Genomic DNA, 21,138 nt, shown 5'->3' with positions numbered 1-21,138 from the left:
AAATATCCTAACCGAGTCAGTCCAGGCGTGACTGTTATGATCGATAATAGTTATTGGTGCTCCACGGGAATCATATTTACTCTTGTACAATACCTCACCGGTCAACGATGAAACCGTTATAGGAAATTTTAGTAATCGTTCGAGCTCGGCAACATCATTTATTGACGCTCCTTCATCCACTACTTTTGCCGCCCACGCTGTTATTTTAGTCTGTCTTAGCGGTGTTAGGCCGTTTCCTCGCGCGGCATTTTTAAAATGTTCCATTACTCGCTCGGCTACACAATTCAACCCTGTGGATTTTATCAATGACTCTGACATCTTCATCGGGGCGAGTTTATCAACGCGTGGTTTCTTCATCGGATAAATTCCATAAATGACTGCGGTCACAGGATACGCTCTGGCATAATACGGTGTATCAATCCCAACAAGTACTCCCGGGTTTGAGTCTTTGGTTACGACGACGGTTTTCCCCCGCCGGGCATCAAGAATAGGGTCTAGTTTGTCTCTGATAATCCACGTTGTTTCACCTGTTTCCGTGTCGTCGACGCCAACGATAAATTTTATCTGAATGAAATATTTTTTATCATCGAGATACCCAATTATGTTCGACGCGATTGTATCGTTGATGGTACCATCAATGATCGTGTTTTCAGAAACGTCGGCGTTTTCAGAAATGATTTTATACGAAGACCACACATGTGCAGCACCATCACGACGAAACTCTTCTTTGGCGTTCTTGATAACACCAATTACGAGTGTGAGTTCTCGTCGTCGTCGATCAAAAGTTAACCGGTCAAGATCGAATCGACCTCGGGGAAATTGGAGATTTCCAGGTTTTATTCTGGATAGTCTTTCAAAACTCATTATTATAATTAAGACAAGTATTTAAATAGACAAAAATATTATATATAATGAACGGAAACTCAAAGAGTTTCTCCGGCGATGCTAGCATCGCTCATGCAAAGCATTTCTCATGCAAGTGGATTAAACTAAATTCATCAGAGCCGTGTAGCAGACGTTGCAGAGGCGAATACTGTGGACAACATGCTCAACAGGTCCGCGGTGGGAGTCTAGGACCGATACCGTGTATCAGATGCGGCATTGGAGTACGAGGAAAAACGCAATTATGTTCAGCGTGTGGGGGGAAACGCTATCGAGAACTAAAACGGTATTATGATAAAAAAAACTGTGATAACACTCTCTCAGGAAACTCTCTGAGTTTCTCCGAGCGTGATTACATAAATAAGTTTTCAGACAAATTATGAATTAGACAAATGATTTGCTTATAGTATAATGAATCAAGAATTCGTCCCCGAACAAGAATTTGTTCCCGAACAAGAATTTGTTCCACATCCAACTATTCCAAATTATGAGGCAAACCGAGATGGCACGGTGCGACACTGCACGCGAAGACGACCAGTTGGTACAGTTGATAATGCTGGTTATTTAAGATTTACTGCCACGTGCTCAAAGAGGTATTTATGTCATCGTTTCGTCTATGAATGTTTCCATGGAGTGATCCCTAAAGGTCTTGTTGTTGATCACATTAACGGTAACATACTTGATAACTCTATAAACAATCTTCGCGTGGTCACTCAGGGCAAGAACTGCTTACTGGGTAACACAGGGCGTTGTAAAACAGTTGCAAGAAGAGCTATTAAATCTATAAACGCAACCGGTGAAGAAATTGTATTCCAGTCAATGACCGCAGCTGGCAAGTATTTCGATATTTACACACCTGCTGTACAGCATGTCGCAACCGGGATCTACAAAACAGCATTTTCAAAGAAGCTCAAACAGAAGATCACATTTAGTTATGTACCTCTTATCGTTGACACAAACGACGATAACTCCTCCACGAGTGTGTAACGCTTTGCAGAGTTGTCGTCGTCAGAGGATTTACTTCCCCTGACAGAGTCAAACCTGATAAAATATTTTATCGAGTTCATAACATGTAATCATTTATTTACCGTAGAATATATATTTTTTTACAAACAATATCCTCGTTTTACTGAATATATCCGACTGTTTTGCTCTTCTGTGCTTGTTATATGACCGCGCTTAAGAAAACATACAATTAAAATATTTTAAACAAGTCCCGCCCACTGCTAGAGCGAATTTCCAACTCGCAAGTAACAGTTGGGTTATATACGAAATCGCTCCCTAAGACCTTTGGGTCGATCGAAAGTCAGCAGCGCAAGCAAAACCATAAATTAAATCCGCCAATGGCGGGTGTCTTTTGTGCACCATCCAATGGTCGATTCAATGGATGGTTTTGCTCTGCTGCTGATCGTAGAAAATGACCCACCTGCATGTTTGTGTCGTCATAGGATAAGGTCTTAGGATAAGTTAGGATAAGATTACATGTTCATTGTGCCTTTACTTGCTGTCATACTCGAATCAGAGGTAAAGGTTGTTCTGTGTTGTATCGTCCCTCCCGAGCTTCTAGACCGTTATTTGACGATCTAGAAGTTCCTCATGGGGTGAGTGACCCCCAAAAATAAACAGATAGATGGATGCATAAAGCTCTACGTCACCTGGGTGCCCACCAATAGAAACATTCAGAAAGAGTGTTGGCCAAAAATAAACGGTAACATGAGGTGCCTAAGGGAAAAATCACAACACGAAGGTCTAATATAAGACCAAGAAAAAAAAATCCTAACAAAGGACTCATGAAAGAACCGTAGGCCGGTGAAGAGTACCCAGTAAGTGATAACCGCTCATCATCTATCTGTTTATTTTTGTTTTTGGTGATGCTAGCAGAGAAGTCCCTTGGACTTCCAGAGAAACTCTTCGAGTTTCCACGCTCATGCATTTAAAAATATAAAAATATATAATAATATGAATCACGAAAATATAAATACCATACTTGTTGAAATTAAAGAATTACAACAGCGAGGTTTTAATATTTTACTAGACACTGAAACAATTATGTCAGATTTTGAATCCTTGAATGAGCTATCACAATCGGGGAAGAACAATCTCCCCGCGTGTTATAGGTTCATTAAGGGTTTGCAAGATCGCATTTACAGATCACTTGCCGGGATAACTGAAAATCAGGTATCTGAATTTATTCCACTGTGCCGTGCAGTTGAGAAGATTCGTCTTGTATTGTCAAGCGAGTATGAGACTCGAAAATTAATTAGCACCAGGGTGAGACGGTTAAAAGGTTATATAAAGAATCTAGACACGGAAATGCCTTGCATTTCTGACGAAAATACTAGTATTTGTGACTACGAGGCCGACAAGGAAGTATAAACCGCCGCGTGTGACTCACAGCACAAAGTGAAAGTAGAACCTTGAGAAACGCTAGCCCCCCCCGCTTAAGTGTAAAGCACATTTCCACGGTAAAAAAAAAGTGTATTATTTTTTTTGCCCGAGCGTGGAAACTCTTCGAGTTTTACATGAGAAGTCCTTAGACTTCCAGGATTTGCTTAAGCGTTTCAACATCAATACAACAATGAGAATAGTTCATAATCTGTTCTCGTTGACACCAAGCTGTGATCATATGATTTTGCTGTAGCTGTGTTAATTGTGACGACGTTAACAAGAAGTCTTCGTTGCCATACACGTCAACGATTATTTTAACGGGGAAATACTGTTCCCCTAGGGAAACCCTAGGGGGCTGACTCTTTGAGTTTCCAAATGCGGTTTTTATTGCCTCGTGAAGAATTTGCTTATCATGAATATGAACTCGTGCGTGAATGTATTCACACATTATATACAACTGTTTTTTTTTAAATGCGTGAGCGTGGAAACTCGAAGAGTTTCAGGACTTCACCAGTAAGTTCACGGAGACAGTCTCGCCACGCAGGTCCAACAACCCCCCCCGTTGGTCGGTGAGTTTAAAATTTATCGTTGACAACCACGGATTATTACACCGCAGATAGACCACATTGATTGGTTCTTGCACAATCAGAAAACCAGGGGGGTCTTTTGGTGTAAACGTATACAGGATAAACCCCTGTTGGGCCGTCGTAGTATCTGATGCGCTGTAGCTACCGTCAATGACGTCACATACAAGATTGACCGCAATAACATCTGTGATATTTACGATCCCGGGTGAGATGTGTCTGCCATCGGATGCTGTACTGTTGTCGTGTCTTAAAATAACAGGTTGTGGTTTTATTTTCGCATACGCGGCAGAAATATCTTTGAAAGATTCCTCGATGAGATCTTGGACTGATTCTCGTAGCGCAGGTGCGTTATATCCAGGAAGTTTAAAATCTGGAATTTCATCCCCGGTAATATTATACAGGATTGCAAATTTTATTCTTTCTTTCGTGTTAACATCAAGAAGAAGATTTTGAATTACTAGTTGATGTATTTTTTCCATTATGGATGCGAGTTTATTTAGTTTTTCTAACGTGGTGATAATTTTATTACGAGTTGCGATTTTATCACTGGAAGAAATATACTCTTGAAAATACCCCCGCAATAGTCCTAGCTGTTCTTGATGATGTTGTTTGATCAGAACAAATAACCTATTTTCTATTCCGCGTATGTCTATATTAAGGGAACCAGGGTGACCGGTTCGGGTAAATCTTACCCACAAATTGTCTTTGGAGATTTCCGGGAATGAAACACCATCATATAGTGGTGGAGTTTGACGTCTACCCTCCCTGTCGGTCCACGGTGTCGCGAAAAGGTCGTGTTCTTCTTCCTTGGTGGTCATAAAATCCGATTTTTTAGGTTCTGGTGGATCCGGTTCGACCTCGGGTTGTTCTTGTGGCCATCCTAATACGGTTCTGATTGAGCTGTTATAAATATCCACAGCGTATCCCGGTGTTGAGATTTCAATGACCGTAGACAGCGTTGGTTCATGAGCTGTTATGGATATTTTAGCTTCCTTGCCGGTGATTCGTTTTATTTGGCGTTGTATTTCATTATTGATTTCTTCGATCTGATAACTCCCAGTGGGGAGTGTAATTGTATCCCATTCAAGTTCACGTTGTGGGTCCGTGCTGGGTTTCCCGAACACGAATGAATTATTCGGCTGCTGACCGGAAAATGATTCCGACCTGATATTGGGCCAGCTGTGATACACACTGAGCTTCGCCAACGCGATTTCACTTACCCGAATTGGAGTTCGAAAATTAATACTGAATTCTGGTTTCGTCGACGACACTGAAATCATTGTTGTTTTTACCGGGGTTGTGTTTGTGACTATTTGCTGAAGCAGTTCCTGTGGCGTTGCCATCAGTGACATTATTTATTTGTTTAGTTTTCAAATAGTCATTGTACACATCTGACATTAGTTTGAATTCAGAATCTGATATCAACGCAGCGTCGCTGGATTGCGCGTCTAACGATGATGATATCAGCGATGATAATTTCTGATATGCGGTCGTGGCTGTATTTAATTTTGTCGTGTAATCGTGTAATTTTGTGACCGCGCACGAGGATATTTTTTTTGCTATGATGCCGAAAACTCCTGCTGTTGCTGTAGCAGCGGAAACAGAGATCGTGGCAGCGACTACTGCAGTCACTGGAGTGACCGCTGATAGTATTACTCCCGCGGATGCAACAACGGCGGATACTGAATAAACCATAACGTCTAACACTGTTATGCGTCTGCGGTATTTTTTTACTTTTTGACTGGTTACTTCGATGACAGTTTTTAACTCAGATTGCCACTCACGGACTTGATTATATCGATATTGTTGAGCATCTGGAAATCCTTCGGATTTCAACGTTGACATTATTATTTAAAATCGCCGGCGATTTTCAATTACGCGGTAACCAATTGAGGTGTTGAAGCGACGAATTCCAAACACCACCAGTAAGATGTTGCTGTTAAAGTATCGTCGGCGGCTTCAAGCATAAATGTTTCCTCGGTTCCGCTGTTTAGTATTACAGTGCAAACCCCGGAATACTTATCGGTGGAATGTCTCCAAGGATATGTTGTGAAGATTTCAAATTTAGCGGCTGAAAACACAGACAACCTGTAAACACCGGTGGCTGTTGCTGTATATTTGATAGTGTTGTTATTTTGTCGTGACCATGTTGCGAATCCCGATGATACCGTGAATACGATGTTGGTGATATGCCCGGGAGTAACTCCAGTGGGAACTTTAATCAAACTGGTTTTGTTAACGATCTCAGGAATACCCGATACTATATTCTGCTGTGTTTGTTTGATCGTGTTAATGTTATTTTCTATTATCTGAACTTGATCTGAAAAACTTTTTTCCGTTCTGACTACACCTAACCGGGTATTAATCTTATTGATATCGTTGGCGTTATTAGTAAGATTTGGTATGATTTCAGAAAGTTTCGTGTCGACGACTGGAGGATCCCCAAAGAACTTATCCACGGCCTCATCAGTTTTTGAGAAGTTTCTTCGAAGTCTTGTAAACGCGCCCACGTGAACATCATACTCTGCACGCAGCGTATTTAGTTTACCGTTGACGATGTCCACGTATTGTTTGTTTGACGCATCCTGGTCGGATTCGGGATTTGCTAACGCGGTTATTTTGTTGCCGCTCATGTCAAGTCCGCCGGTCATTACGTCGCCGGATTTTGTTACTTTGTCGCTGACTAGGTCAACAACGAGTTTGTACTGCGCGTCGACGTATTGTTTGTTTGCTGCATCGTCGTTCGAGGCTGGATCTCTGAGTACGGTTATTTTGTTTCCATTCATGCTGAGTTCGCCTGTCATCGTGTCACCGGCTTTTTTCACACATTTATCAACACCTTTATCAATACTGTCTTTGATGCTTGCGATTGATATATTCGAGTCCTTGATCCGGCCGCCATCACTAAATGCAACGAAGTTATCCTTGGTAGCTCCAAGAACTCTGCGAATTATATCATTCCACTTAATGTTGCTCGTTCTTAGTTTTCCTTGCTTGTCTTGGAAAATAGCAACTTCATCTGGGTCAACTCCAGCTATATTCAAAAGATTATCGACTTCATCTCGGGTCGCATATTTTGAGAGATCAACATCTGTGCCAGGTTTGACTTTTCTTGTGAAAGGTCTTCCGTAAATATCCACCATTATTCTTATTGCTGTTTTTCAAATGCTAGCATGAAAATGCCTAGCATTTCTCGATGCGGTATATTCATACACTACTCGATGCGGAGGAGTTGCTGGATTTCTTGAGATTGCATCAAGAACATTTAAAACCTCGTTTCCACAAATGGGCGGATCAATTAATGTTTGTGTTGGTAGCGTCGACTGCCACACTGGAATTGAAAATCCTTTGGATTTCTTAGAAAATCTGCTGTTGAGAGTGCGAGGCACTCCGCGGACATACCTGAGAAACTCAGTTGGCGGTGCTAAACCGTACGAATCGAAATAAATAATTCCACGTGGATCGATCGCGTAAGCAACCCAGTGAGTTCCCGGACCATCTTTGTTGTCGAGATTGATAATGCCAGTTTCTGGATTATTCGGCCGCGTCGGTAATTGATCTCGCATAAATACTCCTCTGAAATGTTTTATACGCAATTTTTTAACAGCATCGAGTAAATCAAAATTAGAAGCTGGAAGCGTCAACGGCGTTAGAATTTTTTTGGATACCATGATGCGGGAGTTCCTGGTAGTCTTAGCCCTGATCCGCGAGTGGATCTCCCCTTTTTTTTCTTATACCCGTGTCCGGTTGCTTTCTTTAGTGCCATTCCAGCTGCGGTTCCAACTGCACCTAACGCTGCAGCTTTTGCTACGGCTGGTGCTGCCGCGGCAATCAACGCCGGTATTGCTGCGAGAAGAGGAAATATTCCACCGGTTTTGGTCATGTCCTTGATAGCTGCAGCAGAGAAATCAAGGCGGACACCGGTTTTTGCTGTTAGTGCCTTATTAAAATGTTTAATCTGAGTATTAGTCAACGACAATTTGTTTGGACCACCAACAAGTTGATCTCGTTTTAACGTTATTGATGTCCCGCACGTGCTTGCGTTCTTTGATTGCAATTTCTTCGTTTGACCGGAAGTCAAGGTGACATTAACATGACTGTATGACATTATATCCTAAGTTTGATTTTAATTGCGTTACATATTCTCGATTGGAGCGTCGATGACCCTCATTCGTCCGCCAACACCTTCAAGCAGCATTGCTTTATCGGAGAGTATGACAGCAATCGCTCTAAAACCAGCAGCGGGAAACTCACCTACACGAGCTTTGAAGTGTATATCAACGACAGATTGTTTTGTTAGATCCAAATGTTCCAGCGAAAAGTAATAAATCGGATACAGCGTTGTAAAATCCAGTTGTGATATCTGCAACCCGGTATCAATATTTTGATCACGTCCCATAAATGTCATCAAACGATGATACGCACGCGCGACCTGATTGTTTGTATAATCTATCAGTATGTCCTCAGATGGTTCTTGATGCCCGTTTATTCGCAGCGAAACCTCAGAGACAGTAAGTTTGTCAAATATCATATTCGATCGTGTTTGACTATTTACTCTTGCGCCATCCTGAAGTGCTACGAAAATATGTCGTGGTGCTGACACCCCCTGCTGTGATGCTATGTGCCACGTGAATTGCCCAGCACCGGCACCCTGAATGGAATCTGTTGTTGTTGTCAACCATGATATCAATGATTTACCGCCTGTGTCCATGAAAGAGAGTAGCCGTTGCTCTTCAGTGATTGATGGGGACATTACTGGCATCCACAACGCAAGCTTGAATAATATTACTTTACCGGCAGCAACACCAGCAGTATCCTCTCGCCAGATGGCGTCAACGTCATCACCCTTTCGGTTAAGTACAACTGTATGATTGACTCCAAAAATAACCTTTCTGACATTTCTGCAAAATCCAAAGATGTGAGATAGTGGAATTGCGCATGAAAATCTCCTACGGTCACCTGATAACATTAATTTACGCGTAGCAAAACCAAGATTGTAATTAGGGTTGGGAAATGGTAAATTCTCTATTGTATCAACAGCAACAGGAGGAGCAGCACGACTTACTGCTTGTCTAAAAATGCTAGATCTATGATCCGGATGATCAGAATTATCCTTAGCGAACATCATAGTCGGACCAGCTGATCTAGTGTAATCATCTGAGTATCTCGCTAATCCCAGGATTGTTGTAGCAACGTCAACATTATCCTGAATTATTTCAATTTCTCTTCCGTCAATGCTGTATGAAGCACTTTTGAACAGCGCCATGATACCGTTGTTAACAAAACCAACTCGAACATTAGCTCCGTATTCTGTATTAGCGACAACATCTGTTACAAGTTCACCCGTGACTTCAAGAAATGCTTCAGCGGGCAGGAAATATCTACTTGTATCCTGGACTCGTAATTCAATTCGTCCGCGTTGATTAGGTACTGTTGCCTCATAAGAATAATACTGATAATCACGCACGGACTCATCTTTGAGTATTGGTGCATCCATGTCGAACGCTGGATCAGATATAGGTTTAAACATTTTATATAAAATTATCGTCTTCTAAAACGAAATCCGCTTCCTGATATCAGGCTTGTATTTATTTGTTCGGGTGTTTGGGTTACAAGCTCTGCAAGTTTTTGATTGGCAGCCTGATTTATTACTTTACTGACGTCCGCGGGCATAAGTTCAGTACTGGCCAGTTTCACCGGTGGCGGTTTTTTTGATCTACGAGTTAACCGTAACAGTCTATCCTTGATTGACGCGAATGCCTTCCCGGCGAGATCACCAACAGATCCAAGGGCTTTATCCTTGACAACATCAATAGCTTTCATCGACAATTGTTTTGCAATCGGTAACACCTTAGGGGCTATTCTTGAAAACAAACCAGTAACTGTATCACCGAGACCATCTCCGTAGGTTGCTCTGTAGACTGGTAATCGCGAGTTCACTACGCGGACTGGTAACACGCTAGTGTGTCTAGGTTGAGAATTGTGCACGATCATTTTATTTAATTATTGTTTCTCTAACTAAATTTGCTAGTCGCTGTGGTAACCATCCGCGAGTTCATCAATGAGTCCCCGGTAAACGCCGATATCCATGATGCCACGCTGAAATAGTCTCTGACAGATATTTGCGGCCTCGTTTATAATTTCCGGAGAGTTGTTTCCGGCACGTTTTCCTCCGATGAGAACTTCTAGCCGTGATACGTCATTGACGATATTGTCAGGACAGATGTGGTTGTTATATCCGCGACCAGTGTAACCTTTTCCTATTTTCCTTATTTCCTTTTGTACCCTTTCAATATCAGAAATTACATCATTTTTCTGAGCTATTTTATCTGATAAAACCATTTTACCAGAAGCAGTTTTTATTTTTTTTGTTCTCTTATTTCCTCATTTAATTCGTTTAATATATCATTTAAATTGGCTAGTTCCCCCTCTAATTTTTTTCTTTTTTCTGATATATTTGGGGGGATGGACGAAACAGGAGTGGTAAAATCATCATCAGGAGCGCTAGCCCCCATTTGTTCAGGTGATGAAATTTCAGGCACTGGATCAGGCAGTGTTATTGCGGGGTCTATTTTTAGAGCTGGTGGTTTCTTCTCCTGTAGTCTCGACTGTTTTTTCATTTCCTTTTCCTGTATTTTTTTCTTCTTTTCTTCCTCCCTTTCCTGCCTTTTCATTTCCATTTCCTGTATTTTTGCCTGCCTTTCCCTTTCCTTTGCCCTCATTTGTTGGTCTCTTAGTTCCTTACTAACCCCAATTACGCCAGTTTTTATGAAATTATAGGTATCATCAATTTTAGATATTCGAGAAATACCTCGGTTTATTTTGTAAACATAATCCCTCCAATCATTCAGGGTCATACCTGAAGCAGCTTCTGGTTTTAGAAAATCTTGCCGGTTAGGATAATTTAAGACAATCCAAGCAGAAAACTCCCTAAGCTCATCCACGCTAGTAAGTGGAATATTTTTTATATCAGTAATACCATCTTCGGTAAATTTATTAATAAATGTTTCCTTAGCAACTGTCACTACTCCGGCGGCACCTGGATCAACTACAGCACCTTCATCTGCCTGTTGCTGTTTAAGTTCTTCTATTGCTTGAAGTAACCCTCGTTTTGTTTTGGTAGGGTCAGCAGGATCAGGTTTTCCTACAATTGCAGTTTTAACTTCACCAGTAGCTGCTGTAATAGGCTTAAATAATTCCTCCGCGGATGTTGCAAACTCAACTTGCGCTTCTTGTCTTGCTCGTAATTTTTCTTTAACGGAATCATGGACCGGAATAAATTTTTTAATCGCGGCTAGTCGTTGTCGTGCCAATCTAGTTGTGAATGCTTCTCCGATATTTGCCATTATTTATTTATCAATGATTTAATTTCCCCGCGAAAACTCTTCGAGGGATCGGGGACATTTTTTTTTGTCTCGTTTTCTGAATAAAAGTGTTATTTCGACGAAATAACGCTTCTATCGAATAGTTTCCGTGGGGAGGGCTTATTGTGCAAAAAGCTTTTGGTCTGTTCGCCCCCTCTGCTGCTTCATCAGCTTGAGTGACTGGGACTGATGGTTATGGTTGTTTAACCACCTTATCTCATATAATTTATGTGAAGAATTTTAATCTTTTGAATGTGTCGGTTCTTTAACTATAGTCAAATATATGTTTATAACTTTACCGCCTTGTGCAGTTGGGCCCATATTTTAGCTTAGTTCTTTTAAGACTGCAATAAAGACTTTTTTGTTCTGTTTTTCCAATCCTTGGTTTATGAAACTTTGCAAGATTGTAGCCTCAAGGCGTGTGCTTCAAAACATGACAGATTTTAAATTTAGGAGTGGGTATACAGAAAAGTATTACGTCAGCCAGCCGATAATAAATATAACACCACCTTTTAATAGACTTGATTAATCAAAAACTTGTCAATGAACATTTGTCACACAGAATTTACCGTTGTCTTTAGAAACTCATAAAAAGGTAACCTTATGCTACTTTTTCTTTGTCCTAAAATGCCGCAAAAAAAAAAAAAGATTTTCCAGCCTCTCTCTTTCTCTCTCTGGATATATATATATATATATATATATATATATATATATATATATATATATATATATATATATATATATATATATATATATAGTAATGTTTATTTTCCTTCTCTCCCTGATGCGTAATGTTAACTCTCTCTCTCGCTCTCGTCCGTGTGCTCGTGATGTTAATTTACTGTCTTTCTCTACAGCATAATGTTAATTCCATCTCTATCTTTCTCAAAAATATCTACCACTTTCATCATGAAATCATAATAATAATAGTAACAATAATGTTTGTATGGCCTATGGCCACCTTGTCTTAAGAGAATCATATAAAGGGTTACGTCTCTGTTTGAACAAAACCATACGTTGTGGACATTTTTTTTTATTACTGTGTTCATTTGATAATATTTTATTGTGCCTGCTATACTACTAGTAGCTATTCATGGAATTAGGTCAAAACGACGTGTTCCGTGTGAGTGATAGCAAACTTCAACCACTACTCACTTTTGTAAATAAATCTTTGTCTAGATTTTTATACTATGGATAAATACACGCGCACACGCACACGTACACCATTCAAACATCATGGTGAAAAAGGATTTAAGTTTTAATAGATTTGGCAATCATGGAGTAGTGTCACTTTTCTAAGAGATATAAATGGGACTGAAAAAGACCGTTGGGTGTTTTTGTGTGTGTGTTTGTTTTCAATTTTTTTTTTTGTTTTTTGTTTTATTTTTGTATTTTTGACAGACTCGTGGTCTTAACGTGATGAGCTTTAACTGTGTCAAGCCTCACCATGACCAAGTCCTACATCTCCTGTTGATGGTTTGATTGTGGTAACTGCATCTCACTGATAGTGAGCGTAGTGATAGCTGGGATGGAGTGCTTGGAGGTCTCCTTCTCTTGGGTCGAGTTAAAGGTCTGATACATTTGTCTCAGATAACTGAACGCTGCCAAAATGTCTTGTAGCACACACAACGTTTTGCTTTCACCGTCATTCTTCTGTCCTTGATACTTCATTTTCTATTCATCTTCTCGTTTTCTTCTTTCCTGCTCTTGCTGTTGTTGAATAATAAATACATGCTTGTTCTTTATGCTGTTGTAGAATAAACCTCTCCAATTATTCCTCCTGTCTCTTTCTAAAATCCTCAACCCAAGTGGCCCGCGCATGTTAAGCTTATGGGCTCCTTTTACATAGGATTTCTTGTATGACCCCCAAGTGACCTTTTCACCTTAGTGTGCCCCATATCACTATGCACGTGCCAATATGAATGATTAGGACGATTCTCACAAAAACACAAACATTAGATCAATTCTCACAGAAAATTATTTCACATGGAACATTTATATATTTTATCAGAAAAAAGACTCACTTGGAATGTTCTTTACACAGAAACCAGTATTGGCGAAATAACTTGCCAAAACCTTATATGTACACTGCTTTTTAAACACCTGGTTTAGCAAAAATTTACCTCCACCCCCACCCACTCCAAACATGCTGACGCTGAACACAACAAAATAAATGTTATGACGTTACCCTTTTAGTTCCGTCAAAATCTGTTGAGATATCGTTCACGTTGTAAGCTGCTACAACCTGAAGAGAGAAAATAGCATTAAAGATATGGATTTGAAACATCAGCTGAAATTATGTGTACAACAATGTATGCACTTTGCACATTGGATCCGGATAGTGCACTGGTAACAAACTCAATTTGCACCTATCCCATCTCTCCAGCTCAAGACCCACTTCTGGCACATGCAAGAGTAAGCAGTGACACATTAAAGGTCAAATGTTTATCTGTATCGTCCGCTTTCATTTCCCCGAGGCATAATTTTCAGTCGTGTAGAAAATTTGATTTAAAATTAGTGCGCTTACTATAAAATCGACTAATAAAAAGTGTGGAAACTTAACTACACTAAATTGTATAAACAAAATTATATTAAATTTACTTCCAAATGAATGAACCTGTACACTAAATAGTGTATTCAAAGTGGTCAAATGGTTATCGTATGAATCAATATTAGCAAGGTATTATTTTGTATCTTATACAGTCTATTGTACCTTATAGAGTCAACGGTGTTCAGTGGCTTTTCTGATGCACAAATACAGACAAGTTAAAATCTGTTTCACCAATCTTATGTTGATTCGTCAAGTCCGATCAAAATATGCACATTTGCTAGTTAACTCTTTCTGAGTGTCTGGACTTAAATTACTAACTTTCTCAAATCAAGTTTAACTTTTAAGGTGCAAATCTTGTCTTGTGTGTGTGTGTGTGTGTGTGTGTGTGTGTGTGTGTGTGTGTGTGTGTTTGTGTGTGTGTGAGGCCTTCGTGCACATATTGCGTCTTTTGGTGTTGATAGACGTATACTCACCTTAGCTTTTGGCAGATATTGCCTTTTGTCTAGATTTTTAGTCACAGATTTTGGAGGGTGGAAAATATAATTCAATGACATTTCCATCGGCTTCAGTTTTTCATATTGTTTATTCTGAAATGGAAATAGAAAGAGCCTTCACGTATGTTTAACTCCTTGACGTTTTCAAATAAACAATAGTGAAACCTTTTCAAGCGATAATTAAGAGACCATGCATGGCAGTCTATTATAAAGAGGTGAATCTTTTCATCAATAATTTCAAACAAAACGTTTTAAATTTAATTTGTGTTTTATGCCACTAAATATTATAAATGAAGTTTAATATTATTAAGGAGAAAAAAAATCACAAAATAACTGTAACAAAAGCATCTTTCTAAATCCATATGCACATGTACATAAATACATTTCTTCTATATAAGTTCGCCCTAATTACCTTAAACAAAACTCGCCTATGTATAAGATCGCCCTAATTACTATTGTTACGACTCTATGGTCTTAAACCAAGTAACAGAAACGAGCAAAAACAAACAAGTTTTGTGCAATTCAAGAAATTAATTATTTCTCCTTGATAATGAAGTGAAAAATATTTTTAAAACATAATTTATGGTATTGCGAATTAAATCCCAAATAATCCAAGAATTACACACACGAGTCCTAATGATTAAAGTTCTGAATAAACTTCAGTGGTATTCCAAAACAAATCCAACGCAGGAAGTGTTGATGTGCTTGTGGTAGCCTGTGTCGTAGCGATGTACCAACAGTCTTTTGTTGAATCGCAATAATACAATCCAATAATATAGCCTTACCTGTATTTCACTATTAATCTATGTATCTATTTTAAGAAATGTTATTTTTGAGCACATTTTATTTCTAGAGAAGAATAACTTGAATTAAATAATTTGAATAAATCAATTTCAGCCCAAATGAAATACTGGACACAACAATAAGACTGATTTTTACTTGAGATGTTATTGCACGAATAAATAACTTGTTCTGTACACAAGATACTCCTCTACCTGACTTAGGTCCCAATTAGCATTATATATATATATATATATATATATATATATATATATATATATATATATATATATATATATATATATATATATATATATCCCACATTTTATATCCCGCCTTATTTCTTATTGTTAACTCATATATGCAAATAAAACTCTTTACTAAATAACATATTTATTCCGAATTAGTTTTTGGGGGACACATATGCTCTGTGATATGTTTCTTCATTCCTTCTTTTAATTTAATGATGGCAATCAATGCTTATATACGGTACAGTAATGCCAGGTCAAGTTGACTCGTGTTAAGTTTTATTCGTGGGAATGGAGATCATAATTTGCTGGTCGAGGAAAAATGTACAGCATTCAGTGATCATTCCTGGGATTTAAGAAGCAATTCACTAACAAGCAAAGCATGTAAAGCGCGGTAAAAAGAAATTTCTGAAATCCTGGTTGACGGAGATGTACTTTGTGAAGCTAGCCATAAAAGGAGGAGGGGGGAGGGGCATTTAATTCCTGAATGCGTGAAATCGACGGTCGCATTATATGTCACTTATCTTACATTGCAAAGTACGAACATAGGGTTTTAGTATTAAAATGTCATTATCTAAATAAAGTTTCTTACAAAACTATTATTTGGAAAATAATATACATAATATAGATTTGCTTAATACCTGATGTTTCTATTAAAAAATGAGAGACTGTAGGAAAGTAGATATTTTACGTTTGATAATGTATTTATTTCAGGTGAAAACAGCTAGACCTATGCACTAACGGTGATGCGCAATGCAAAGACCATGGAATAGTGCAAAACAGTCATGTAATGATTTATTTTGTAATATTATGGCTGTATTGCTTGTTGTCAATAAATTAATAACTATCTCATCTTTTTTCAATTTTCATTGCCTATTACATTAATAGTCTTAGAAAAATATTCACTACTTATTCTGGCGACAATTTTTGAAAATTGGCAACAAAATATTGAGATTGGGGGGGGGGGGGTTGGCGACAATTTTTTAAAAGCCAGGACCATCCCTGCAATGTGTATGCTGGAAGTTCAACGGCCACATGAGGCCTCATTGGCTGGTTATCTGCTGTGACTGGGATGAGCGCATGCATGGTATTGATAATTTGTTGTGAGCAGACAATTAGCGGCAGTTTACAGCAAGCGTGTTAAAAAGTGTTTACTTTTAAGAATATACTGTCTTTCAATTAACCCCCAAATCAAATGTTTATTCCTTAATTTCCACTATTTAATTCTGATTTAAAATTCAAGCCATGCCAAGATGAATGTTATGATTAAATTTATATTTTGGAAATTTGTTTACATCGATACCGATTATTTCTGCCGATACCGATCTTACCGATTGTTCCAATATTCGGCCCGATTAATCGGTACAGCTTTAGTTATTAAGAAATAGTTGTCTTTAATTATAAATTTCACAAATAATAAGATGACACCAGCGTGCTTTCCACTGGAGAATTTTGTTCACTGGTATGTCATCGGTTGGTCTCTCGCCTTTGAAGACTATCCTAAAAGTCAATGTGGCTTGCTCGAGTCACACTCTAGCACGTAATTTTGTGAAATATCTAGTCGTTTAATAAAGTCAGGAGCCTAACAAGAGTACCAGTTTGGGTATATTATACTGCGGCTACGTGCTTAACAGTTTGGTATACAGTCGCTAGCAGGAGAGCGTAGAACAAAGGGTCACAGTGACCTTGACATTTGAAGTCTATAAGCATTAGATCCCTAGCTTGACCCAATACAATTTATGTTATGTTGCAAGACAGCAGTATAGAACATCAATTATCACGTAGAACCAGTGAACTTGACCTTTAACCTGCCTTACATTACAAGTGTACATTATTTACTTCCCAATTAGCAAACTATCCTCAAAGTTTGGAGCCGTTATGTGGTGTGTAATTAATTTTTTTAAAGATGTTCTCCCTTTTGTGCTAGAGTGATCTTGACCGTTGATCTTACATCCCAAATCTATAGATTTATTTTTTTATAATCAAAAAAGCTTCTTTATTGTTCCACGAGCAAGCCGTCCACTCAGTTTTGAAGGTATATGATCTAGAACCAAATGTATAACCTGAAATAATTTCTTCAGTCAGTGACCCTGACCTTTAATATTCTTGTTCCAAAAATAGGGTAGACTTCTCTCTTATCCTTAGTGCAAAACCATCCACAACTTTTTATCAAGATCATACGTCTTGAACTAAAGTTATCGTATAAAAACCAAACGGCCGCACGGACGGACGGACAAACGGACAACTACACAGTATGACACACGCTTTACCTGACGGTGGGAATAACCCCTGTCTCTGTCCGTAGACCAATATCAGATGAAAAGCAACCAAACAGTTTACTGGGTAAAGTCGTTTGATTCATCTTATAACCCAGTTTTTCAATTCAAGTGTAGCAAAATTGCAATACAACAACGTTTGGTCTAATAGGCGCACATAACTACACAATACATTTTTTTTTTTAAAATGTTTTTATTTTAGACTTCAGCAGAAGTTTGTATTCTTTGCTGTTTCTATCTAACTGTGAACAAGTGCTACATGTAAATTAGAGATGAGTCCACGTCCTAACACAGCCAGATTTGACCTCGTACTATAGTACAAAACATAGCATGGTTACTATTATGCAGCTGGAACTGACCGGCATTAAGGGTATATCACCTTGCTCATGTACTGGCCAATCAGCCAAGTAAGGTATTTGTCCCACTCATGTACTGGCCAATCAGCCGAGTGTGGTATTTGTCCCACTCTTGTACTGGCCAATCAGCCGAGTAAGGTATTTGTCCCACTCATGTACTGGCCAATAGCCGAGTGTGGTATTTGTCCCACTCTTGTACTGGCCAATCAGCCATGTAAGGTATTTGTCCCAATCGTGTACTGGCCAATCAGCCGAGTGTGGTATTTGTCCCACTCGTGTACTGGCCAATCAGCCGAGTGTGGTATTTGTCCCACTCGTGTATTGGCCAATCAGCCGAGTGAGGTTTGTCCTACTCGTGTACAGGCCAATCAACCGAGTGTGGTATTCGTCCCACTCGTGTACTGGCCAATCAGCCGAGTGTGGTATTTGTCTCACTCGTGTACTGGCCAATCAGCCGAGTGTGGTATTTGTCCCACTCGTGTACTGGCCAATAACCGAGTGTGGTATTTGTCCCACTCGTGTATTGGTCCATCAGCTGAGTGTGGTATTGATCCTACTCGTGTATGGACCCTTAGCTGAGTGTGGTATTTGTCGCACTGATATATTAGCCCATAGCCTAGTGTGGTATTTGTCCTACTCATATAATGGCCACTCAGCTGAGTATGGTATTTGTCAATCATACATTCCAATGGACCGCGAAACAATTTCGATAGCAGGTGGCCGAAGAAGCACTAAGAGTTAAAAGGACAAATAAAGAGAAGTTACAGTACAACATATACAAGTTCAACTCTTTATAACTTGCATGTTTTTCATCCAATTTTCATTTTAAAAATTAAAAATAAAATTATGAATCTTTTTATAATCAATAATCAATAAGAACATTTTTAAAACGAAGAACGCCGGTTCTAAACACACACACACACACACATACTTTATGCTTTAATTATTCCTTCCTTTTTTTAAAATAATCTCTTTTATAGAGGTCAGAATCGTCTGAAGATGGAAGTCGACTTAACTACGCAGAGTGAGAATGTAAGTTATAATGAAGTTAAGTTAAAATAAATATAGATCACAAAAAGAGAACCTTTCAAAATTAGACTATGAAACAATATAAAATTTTAGGGCCAGTTACATAAACCTACTAGCAAGAACAATCAGAATTTTGTGAATTTTGACAACACTCGAAAAAATATGGGGTTTTAAATGAATCATACTGACCATATACATACAAAGGACCTATGTCTTACATGGGATGTGAAAACCTATATTAGTCTCAAATCTAAAGGAATCACTGAAACTTATAACATGGGATGTGAAAACCGATATTAGTCTGAAACTTCTAAGAATCACTGAAACTTATAACATGGGATGTGAAAACCTATATTAGTCTCAGATCTAAAGGAATCACTGAAACTTATAACATGGTATGTGAAAACCGATATTAGTCTGAATCTTCTAAGAATCACTGAAACTTATAACATGGAGGAAAAAAACTATATTAGTCTCAAACGTCTAAGAATCACTGAAACTTATAACATGGGATGTGAAAACCGATATTAGTCTGAAACTTCTAAGAATCACTGAAACTTATAACATGGGATGTGAAAACCTATATTAGTCTCAGATCTAAAGGAATCACTGAAACTTATAACATGGGATGTGAAAAATTATATTTGTCTCAAACTTCCAAGGATCACTGAAACCTAAGCAATAATTTAGAGCATTAGGTAAATTTTGCCAATGCACGAGTTTACATTTTTATTTCTTCGAATCGGAAAAGTATTTTTACACTTAAATTTTGTATCTTAAACTCCCATATGTATTTGTAAATGTACGTTCTGTATATTTACAAGACCGTTTGACATTTTTAAACATACATTTTAGTAAATCAGAACATTCTAGTCGTCCAGTTAAATCGATTTGGTTCCTTATTAAACTATTCTTTCCATCTCGGGGATCAAATATTAAATACCAGGATGAGATCCATGACGTATTTGACCTCTTTCTCATCCTTTAACTCTCCTGCTAACTCTCCAGCTTTTTGCAGATGCTCCAATGCCTCTTCATAACGTTGTTTGTGTACACATATAAGCGCTTGATTGAATAATATCTGCAACAAGAATTATGGAAAAGGTATCGGTTATGTACAGCAATAACATATCTTAACACCTGAGCGAATAAAAAAGCAGTTATTAATTGTAAATTTCCGCGCTGTAAATTGTAGGAAATAGCGGACTAGCGAATTATCCGTCACTGAATGCCAAAACAAAATATGGTTTCTCTTGTTTTGTTAGAAACTATTTAAATGGGCACGTCTTATATTAGTCGAGTTTCCTCTGACCCATGCCATCCCATTTTGATATTTGGACATTTATGTTGGGGTGAAGGGTCAGAGTCCATTCCCTATCGAAAATTTGGAATTCGCCGACACCATCTGGTGTCGTTATGGGGTAGCCGCTTACTAGCATTGAATTTTTTGTATGTCGCAAAATAATCATTTCTCACAGTCCTAACATTAACCTCTTAAAGTTTAGTGTCAAATGAGGCAGCCGCTTGTACCATTTTTTATAAGTCTTTAGCATGACTGCCAATAAGACCTCCCACATCCGAGGTGGATGCTCTAACCACATAGGCCACTGGAGTGGTTTTAAAAGATATTTCCGAATTATACAGTAAAAGAAATATAAACAAAATCTTTCATTTTCATGCTTCAATGCATTAATTATATTGAACCGGTAACATGTAATTCAAAAGTACAGATTATAAATCAGGTGTGATTATCATGCCTTTATTACATGGTGTGTTTGTTGGGTCATTGTTACTTACTGATTGTGAATGACATGTGATTATCATGCCTTTATTACATGGTGTGTTTTTTGGGTCATTGTTACTTACTAATTGTGAATGACATGTGATTATCATGCCTTTATTACATGGTGTGTTTGTTGGGTCATTGTTACTTACTGATTGTGAATGACATGTGATTATCATGCCTATATTACATGGTGTGTTTGTTGGGTCATTGTTACTTACTGATTGTGAATGACATGTGATTATCATGCCTTTATTACATGGTGTGTTTGTTGGGTCATTGTTACTTACTGATTATGAATGACATGTGATTATCATGCCTTTATTACATGGTGTTTTGTTGGGTCATTGTTACTTACTGATTGTGAATGACATGTGATTATCATGCCTTTATTACATGG

At 38.4% G+C, this 21,138-nt stretch overlaps 1 protein-coding gene across 2 annotated transcripts in view; it reads right to left on the bottom strand.

The window, feature by feature from the left end:
* LOC149784874 (neutrophil cytosol factor 2-like) overlaps positions 1-21,138 on the bottom strand; it is a 98,354-nt gene that overhangs the window by 9,906 nt on the left and 67,310 nt on the right. For both annotated transcript variants that reach the window (XM_089978449.1, XM_089978450.1), the window contains 3 exons: positions 19,899-20,036; positions 14,246-14,359; positions 13,410-13,466 (listed from right to left, as the gene is read on the bottom strand). In XM_089978449.1, the coding sequence (XP_089834575.1) occupies positions 13,410-13,466; positions 14,246-14,359; positions 19,899-20,036 (309 nt within the window). The remainder of the gene's footprint in view (positions 1-13,409; positions 13,467-14,245; positions 14,360-19,898; positions 20,037-21,138) is intronic.

Source organism: Sinohyriopsis cumingii, chromosome 13 (assembly GCF_028554795.1).
Source record: "Sinohyriopsis cumingii isolate HCF-2022 chromosome 13, ASM2855479v2, whole genome shotgun sequence".
In the NCBI taxonomy this organism is placed as follows: domain Eukaryota; kingdom Metazoa; phylum Mollusca; class Bivalvia; order Unionida; family Unionidae; genus Sinohyriopsis; species Sinohyriopsis cumingii.
Note: the sequence above shows the minus strand (reverse complement) of the source record. Positions and strands in the feature narration are given on the sequence as shown.